Here is an 8,825-nt window from a genome sequence, read left to right on the forward strand (position 1 = left end):
ATGTAGAAGTTATATTCCCTACTGTGAACCCCTGACACTGGGCTCATGGGGATGTCTATGTCCAGTATTCCGAGTCAGGCAGCTTTCTGAAAAATAGGCCAAGGGCTGTGCACAGTGACCGCTGGAAGGATTTTGCTTGTGTGTTTTTTTTATATGAGGTTTCCTACATAAAGCATTTTCTTTGACACTACCTTAATAACAAAATTGTGCATGAGCCAGCGTTGAGCTTTATTGCAATAACTCATTTGTATCGTTGCTTTCATGTGCTGTTTGTTGATAAATTGCCAGACCAATGGAAAATCCAATCTGTGTTTTTTTTCTTCGTCTCTCTCTCTCTCTCTCTCTCTCTCTCTCTCTCTCTCTCTTGGCCTCCTTTTCTGCTCCCAGCCTGTTGTGGTGAGTCATTTTTTCCTTCACTCCTTTGTAAACTCTGTAAACAGGAATACTTGTCCCATATGTGATTCAGATCAATGAGGTGAAATGAATGTGTGGTCCACTTAACTCCACCAGAGTGCAAGTGTGGCCCACTGGACCTCACCTTCGTGGTGGACAGCTCAGAGAGTATCGGCGCCGGCAACTTTGCCCTCGCTAAGGACTTCATCTTAACCGTCATTGACAGGCTGACGAAAGACCAGAGAGTGGTGGTCAGTGGTTTCAAATTAATTTGATCTGTTTACGAAGCGCAAATAACAATTGAAATCACTGAGGAGACCCAAGGTCTATCTACTGTAGGACCAGGGAGCAGGACCAAAGCACACAAAGCTTTTAGTGAATTTTATTAGTGCAAACCGACTAACGTTTTTTGACGCCCATGCGTCTTCTTCAGAGTCAAACTAGATAACACAACCTAGATAGTCCTAGATAGACCTTGGGTCTCCTCATTGACTTCTGCGTCCTGTTCTGTGAGCACCAACCAGGCTGAAGCGCAAGTGACCCCCCTGCTACAACAATTGAAATCATCTCAAGAGTCCAAGGCCGGGACACCCTAGAGCAGGGGTTTTCAACTGATTGTGAACCAGGGACCACCATTCTGGCTAATTGCACAACCCCAGGACCACCACTGAATAAAAATACTGATTCCCACATTGCAACTACATGACTGAATCCATGGTCACAGACCACTAGCAAAGTCCTCACGGACCACAAGTGGGCCGGGACCACTGGTTGAAAACCCCTGCCCTAGAGCAAGCACTTAGGCGACTAGCCAACTGGTGGAAATGTTCTGGTGTTTATAAAGTAGGAGCGGCACAGTATTTGTGCTCCCATGTTCCTCTTTATTCTTCCTTTTCTCTCATTCCCTCTCGTAAGACCATAGGTTAATAGTTGTGTTAGTGAGCGCTCATGATGAATAAGTGCTTGTGCTAGTACTATTGTCTTTTAAAAGGTTGTCTTATCTCCACGACTGAATTGTAAACAGAATCAAACTGAATCTTCCTGTGTGGGGTTGTTTTTTTGGATCTGAATGCACCATTGGTGGGTCAAGAGGTAATATGCATCAGATGTGGAGATTGTAGAGTGCTCCGCTCTCTAAGGTCTTTGGTGTGGACTAATGAGCTTTAAACTCACTGCACTCTTAAAGGAATGGTTTAGGAAACAGTGTACTGTGTCTGCAGTTGTAACTAAGTCATAAGACAGTTTGTCATGCATGCTAGATTCATCCTGGAACATAAGTCTCAAAACGAACTCATTCAAACTTCATTTGCATTAACTGGAAATACATGAACATCAACAGCTCAAATTTGAATGATGGGCAAAGTCTTAAGTCTAAGTAAAGCAAATGTATTTACTAATTTAACACCACGGGCTAAACCTTAACCATAGCCATTGATAAGTCAGCTCAATGCTCCCACATGATAGCTCTAGTTTGTGCATGAGAACTTTGTTCGTTAATAGACTTTGCACTTTGCACACTATTTAAATTAGGGCACCAAATTTGACTGCACTAAGCTACCACAGTTCAACAGTTCTGCAATTCACTCCCTTTTTATGTGGTTAGTGGGTCTTGCTCTGTGTACTCAAAGGTAGCACTTAGCCTGTGTCAATATGTCAATTTCTTCTTGTCAATCATCTTATTTTCTTGCAGTTTGACGGTGCAGAATCCACCGTTGGGGTGGTCCAGTACAGTGGCGCAAATGCACAGGAGGCTGTCCAACTGGAGACTGGCAGTTCAAGCAGGGTTGCTTTGGCCAATTTCAAACAGTACGTTGGAAAAATAGATCACTTCACAATACTGAACAATGGGTTGTCTTTATCCATTTATCTTTTTAATCTATCCCCTAATGCATAATGCTATTTCAGTTGGCCTGTTAATTGTGTGTAGTATGTGTTACGCATATTTTGCAAAACGATGAAACAGAGTAACAACGAGAATTTCAAATCCATTTAGTAAAAATGACCACCTGTGTTTATTCAGGAAGGTGAAAGAACTGAGGTGGCTAGCAGAGGCCACCTACACTGGTGAGGCCCTGGACTTCTCCAAGGTCCTTATCAAACGCAACAATCCTCGAAACCCCGTGGTCATTGTCCTCACGGACGGACGTTCTGATATTATCCGAGACAAGACACCTCTGACTGTACTGTGTAATGAAGGCATTAGGGTAAGACAGTATAAAAATGTTATTATGATGTTAAGATCCGTTTTTAATTATTAAAGCATGCTTCGTCTAAAACACCGGAATCAATTAACTACAACATCATTGTGTGGTTCCTGATATGTTATGTGACTATACTAAACTAAACTGTATGTGCTATCAACCATACCATACCATACTACTCCAGAGTGTTCTGGAGAGTACTGGAGTTTTGGTGTTATAATGTTATAATGTTATTAATGTGGACTGAATGCTAACAGGTTGGTGGAGTGGGAATCAAGGATTATTCAGGCAGGCTGCCCAATAAGGAGCAACTGGAGGATCTCGCCTGTACGTCAGACCCCCAGAAGCCCGGATTCTTCCGTGAACTTGACAACTTTGCTGAGCTCCTGGAAGACTCCTTCCTGCAAAACTTCACTGCACAAATTTGCCAAGGTTTCATTTTCTTTCAGAAAACATCTATATGCCTTTCTCTGTACAATTATCTCCAGGAAATAAACACTATCTCTGTTTACTTGCCTTTCTCCAACAGATAGGAAGTGTCCTGATTACAAATGCCCAAGTAAGTATTGCCATCATCACAGTAACTGGTTGTTAATCGTGCAAAATCAAAGAAATATGTTTACCTTACTACATAACTATGTTTATCTGTAATAAACTTTGCAAAATCAAAGAAATATGTTTACCTTACTACATAACTATGTTTATCTGTGATAAACTTAACACTGCACTTAACTTAAATCATTAATCATTATTTAAAGCAACAATACTGTATATATAAATATATCTCTAACATCAACCATTCATTCTAATAAAAGACTAACTCTTTGTCCTTTGGTTTGGTATGATTCAGTCTCCTTCGACACTGCCACTGACATTGGCATCCTCATGGACAGCTCAGCCAGTGTGGGCAGCAACAACTTCAACTCGACCAAGAAGTTCGTCAAGAGGCTTGCCGAGCGCTTCCTGACCGTTGTTGATAACGGCCAAAGAAACCGCGCCGATGTTCGTGTGGCCGTGGGCACGTACGGCAGCACGGCTATCCTCAGCGCCTTCACCTCCAACCTGACGCAAGTGCTAAAAAGCATTGACGATTCGGCGTTCGAGAACATGGGAACGGACGTCATGGGGGCCCTGTCAGTGGCCCTCCCCCGTTTCCGCGGAGGCCAGCGGGTCAAGAAGCTGCTGGTGTTCTCCGACGGTCGCTCGCAGGGCATCACCAACAGTCTGATCGCCAAGCGTGTGCGCGAGCTGGAGGAGGCTGGTATCAAGCTCTACGTGCTGTCCGTTGGGGACCGGGTGAACGAGGCCAACCTCCGCGACATGGTCAGCCGGGGACGCAGTTTCGACGTAGCCTACGCCCACCGCCACCTCTTCCGCGCCTCCGATTACAACTCCCTCCTCAGGGGCGTGTTCTACCAAACTGTGTCCCGTAAAATCTCCCTGAACATCTGAGAGGGCCGTGTGTTCAGAGCTGAGGAAACAAGCTGATTGGTTATGGGGCGGGGTTAAAAGAGGGTGTTTTCAAAAAGGGAAATGAAATTAAGGGGGTTGGATACTTTCAAAAGCTTCAAATTGTAGGGCTTTTTTTTATTCTGAGACGTGATTATGAATTCATTATGGAAAGAAAAAATACGTAGGAGTATTTGCGTTACATTGTCTGTTTTATCTTTCACGACAGTGAATGATTGTGTGAACGCAAAAAAAGAAAGTAAGACTTCACTTTAGACTTTGCATTGACGTTACAGCATTTGCAGTGAAAATGTAGGTGTGTGTCTAAAGCACTCATGCACTTCTGGTTTTATGAAGTATCAAAGTAATTACGGCCGATGGTGATTATCTGGAATTATTTCTGAAATGTTTTGTCTGTCCCTTCCAGAGGGAGATTCCTCTTCTTCTCTCCATTTGTCAAGGTATTGAGACAGTATGATTTAATTCCAGCATCTTAAAGGAGTGCATTGCCAACTAGCATAAATGTTTAGCTTCTGTTTATCAACATATGTTGGAGAGGTACATTATGTCCTCAGAACATTAACCTGTTTGCTGGTCAAGCCGTCCAAATGGCTGATAGGTCCTCCTTTGTGTTTACATCAAAAGGATGTCATTATCCTTAAAAGGAAATGGATGTTTTCAGCTTCAGATGTTCAGTATTGCTCATAAGAATCCTGTACTTCACAGATGTTTTGTATAATTGCCAGCACTTCTCATATGCATACATCACTGAGGCTTAGATTAAAAGGTGTTTTCAAAGATTTGTTTGTCAAGGGGTAAACAAATTGCATTCCATGACATCATTTTTTTTTTAACATGGTGCTATCATCATTTCCTCAGGATGACCTGAAGCTTGATTGTTCTTTCTAAGCAGTGAAAAGTTAATGTTACAATTTTTGCAATACTTTTTTTCCCAAAGATGTATTTTTTACCACTAGGTTTGTGTAAAGCTTTATACACATCAGACATGTATTTTGAGAACAGCAATAGTGTTGCTAAAGAGGTATTTTCAATAAAGAATGCTTCACCCCAGCTCTTTGGCTCATCTCAATTGTGTAACTACTGTAGTTTGGAATCTAATGCTGCTTATATTTGCCTGGTTAGGGTGTTGCACATGTCACAATTTGAATGAGAAATTTATGAGGTATGAGAGGCCAACAACGTCAACAACTAAGATATTTTATATTTTCTTAACAAGTAGGCCCTAATAGATGCCTACTTATGTCTAATGACGTTAATATTCACTGTCACTGAAATAAGCAAATCAGTATTACTGGAGTACTCATTGACTACATATATTCTATGTACCGGTATATTTCTATACAGTCAATGGGTGAAAAACTCAGATGAAGGATGTTACACTACTCTTACCACTACCGATGAGGTCACTTGTCATTGCGCTTCATGATCTTTTTTTTAAGAGAAAGCCAAATGTTTTGTAAATACCCTTGACACACACCCACACACACTGTAGTTTATGTCCTGTCTAAGATTATTGTGAAAGCAAATCTCGATGTCTAAGAGTTGTGACAGTTATGAGTCTCAGCTCAAGAAATGCAATCTGACCGGGTTGTGTGCCCCTCAGCATCACAGCCAAAAAGGTGACGTCATCTGCATATGCAAACCTCCCAGCAAGACAGTGTATTTCATAAACAATCTAAGAAACATTTTTGTTCATGGCCTGGTTTCAATTCAAACTCTTCAGTCATACCACACATGCACAGGCCATTAGATATGTTTGGGTCAATATCATAAAGCATTGCAAAAGAAACATTTCAAAGATGTCTCGTTAAAGTGTAACTCCGGAGTAAAAACAACCTAGGGTTTGTTTACGGAGTTAACAACTTCAAACTTCTAAATTGAGAGCAAAATTATGTTAATTGGTGGCGTATTGTGAAAGACCATTATTTGCATTAGGCTATCACTGAATGGGCTTGCAGTGATGCTAACAGGGCAAGGTGCCACGTCACTATTTTATACCACCAATGCTCAAAATATAATTACACTTCTGTGGTAGTGTGGTGAGGGTTTCTACAGCCAAACCGAGTATTGTAAACTTTGAAAGTCTACAAGACCTATCTGTAGGAAGAAAATGTCATGGCGTCCTGTTCCGGTATCGTCAAATCAGCAGGAGCGTTCGATCTTGCAGCACTATGCAAATCTGGCTGAATCTTTCAATACAAACATGCCTTACGTTTATCCAGATCTGCGCAGTGCTGATTCGGTCGAACTTATCACTCTACATGACTCACTGGCTAATTACAGTATTAATTAATGTCCAAGAGTAGTAATTAGTCCGGATTACTCCTCAAAGAAAGAGGTCCAGCTCCAGAGACATTGTGCCGGGCTACTGCAGCTTTCATTCATTTTCCACTGGTCACATCCTAACTGGAATCCATGATTCAATTCCTACCAGGGCTAAATGAATTTGTTAACGTGATTCGCCTTAACGAAGACAAACGGGCAACAGGGCAAGAGTCAGTCTGGATTTTTGAAAAGGCTTGAATGCATAACTCTAAACTAATTTGACCATCTGCGTACATGAGTTGTCAGTGGGGTAAGAAAGACCACTCACTGATTGTTCCATAGCAGCAGCCAGCTTCACTTAAGAGTTAATTGTGTGCAATTGTGTATAATCATGGAAGTGACACCATTTTTGTTTTTTAAAAAGTGTGTGTGTGTGTGTGTGTTTGTGTGTGTGTGTCAATTATCTCTGATGGCTGATGGTACCCTGGTTCCATTCTCGTACCCTGGTACCAGGCTCAGCAACAAATCACCCTTGGGAGCCCTTTTGATTGTCAGCAACTGCCAGTGTTCCAGTGCTACAAAGAGTTTGACGACCAAATCTAGTTGGTTCTTAGTTGGTGCTTTGCAAGTTGCATCTGTAAAGGTTCTGGAGACAAGCCAAGGAGCCTATTTTGCCTATTGACCTGTGTGGTTTCACATGATGCTCTCAGTTCTGCACCTCATAACGCAGTGAGATGCCCCACTGCGCAAGGATAAAAAAACTCAAATTTGGGCACAAACACATTATCATTCATCTCGCCACTCCCCCTCACATTTGCTTTCATGTCAGCTCGCGCCATTTCTGCTATATTTGCTGTCCTCATTGTAAACAGAGCTAGAGGACTCGCGTCCAAAGTCTTATCTTTGTTTAGTCTTCGCTCAGAAATATATTGGAGTTCTACAAGGCGTCTTTGAAAATATGCCATGACAATATAAAACTACAATTCTGTCTGCTGTCCCATAAGCAAGTGAAATCATTTTCATTTGTTTTGTTTCATTTTCTTCCGTTTTTTTTCCTGAAAAGTTCTGGGGGAAATGAATGGTGAGCTGCACCAACTGAAAACAGATAACATATGGCTACACTTTGTTTGTATGATGCTGCATTGCCTCCAGTGAGCCTGGCTTTACAGCCACAGATTATTTTTCCATGGTGTATCGCTAAAGACTGTCTTTATCCAAGTAAACAAAGTACTTAACACCAACAACATGTATTGAGAAGACGTCACGTCTTGTCCCAGACTTTTTAAGGCTTCTCGCATATGGATCTGAGGATTGACACTAAAGCCAGCATTACTCTGTCATCCAAGAGCATGCTACTCTGGATTTCCTAGGAACAGGAACTCATAATAAGCATTTATTTATAGTTATTTTGTCTTATTTTGCGGCTATCTTTTTGTACTTCTGGTATATCATCTGCACATGGTTTGCAGGCCAGTCATGACATTACAGCCAGGAAACCTGATGCATTGAATTCATTTCTCAAGAAAATTCTCATGAAATCTGCCTGCACTTCCAGAACAAGCAAGTTCTCCAACGCCTGGGAGGCAGCTGTGGTTAACTAAAGGCACAATTTCCTCCCTCCAGTTTGGAAGAAGAAGGGGGTGAAAAGGGGGTAGTGTTGAAAAGAAAAAAATCCTCTGAGATTTGATCGCTACTTCTTGATGCAGAGAGAAGCTCAAGCGTATAAAATCCACAAATCTGATATATTAAGCAAAGCCGGTAGACCCACAGGCAGTTCCTCACAAACTGGCAGAGAGAGAAGGCCGCCAGCCTGAAAAGTAGCCAGACTCATCTTAAGGACAAAGATCCCAAACAATAAATTGTTCATTATGTACTCATCCACGCCAAAGAAATGAGAGAGTTCTTCAAAGAAAAAATAGTTCTTCCATGGAACATGAAAGAAGTGAGACAGCAGAGTGTGTTTCTAATTACGCTGGAGCTCTTTTCTCTCCCTGTGGAGGTGAACAGTGGCCATGTCGGTGGTGGTGGTTGCAGCAACATAACCATAGCAGACTTTACAACTTTAGGTGATCATTAGAAGAACAATTGAACATGGCAAAATGCTGTATTTTGTCAGCTCACACCTTTCTGTTGGCTGAAATGTGATTATGGTGTAAAGTACTGTCAACATGACAACATGGTCTGCATAATTTGATGGATGCATGCTTTAGTAGTTGTAAACTCTGTGTTGTGAGATGAACATGATATGTGCTGTTAGGGTGTGGAAATTGGAAAGTGACATTACCCAGCTGCTTGGCATGGAGGTTGGAGGAATATTTCAAGGGTGAGGCAGCAGGGCACTGCTACAGGGCAACATCGCAACAGCCCCCCCCCCCCCAAACCAACCTGCAACCGCCCCGATTCACAAGAGCCACCCACTCAATCCCAAGGAATGGAAACTCTGCCTGTGTGTGTCCATGAGGCCAAATGAGAAAGGGGGTATAGGGAGAGGGGAGG

At 42.1% G+C, this 8,825-nt stretch overlaps 1 protein-coding gene across 1 annotated transcript in view; it reads left to right on the top strand.

Moving 5' to 3' along the window:
• col6a1 (collagen, type VI, alpha 1) overlaps window positions 1-5,114 on the top strand; it is a 30,564-nt gene extending 25,450 nt beyond the window's left edge. Inside the window, exons 29-35 of the mRNA XM_076303238.1 lie at window positions 388-396; window positions 511-644; window positions 2,084-2,199; window positions 2,414-2,597; window positions 2,852-3,026; window positions 3,124-3,153; window positions 3,445-5,114. Coding sequence (XP_076159353.1) covers window positions 388-396; window positions 511-644; window positions 2,084-2,199; window positions 2,414-2,597; window positions 2,852-3,026; window positions 3,124-3,153; window positions 3,445-4,046 — 1,250 coding nt within the window. The 3' untranslated portion in view covers window positions 4,047-5,114. The remainder of the gene's footprint in view (window positions 1-387; window positions 397-510; window positions 645-2,083; window positions 2,200-2,413; window positions 2,598-2,851; window positions 3,027-3,123; window positions 3,154-3,444) is intronic.
• Window positions 5,115-8,825: the final 3,711 nt, after the last annotated feature.

The sequence above is a fragment of the Alosa pseudoharengus genome, unplaced genomic scaffold (genome assembly GCF_046254945.1).
Source record: "Alosa pseudoharengus isolate Yale_2024_CS ecotype anadromous, Long Island Sound unplaced genomic scaffold, YU_APseudo_1.1 YU_APseudo_1.1_scf_24, whole genome shotgun sequence".
Lineage (NCBI taxonomy): Eukaryota > Metazoa > Chordata > Actinopteri > Clupeiformes > Clupeidae > Alosa > Alosa pseudoharengus.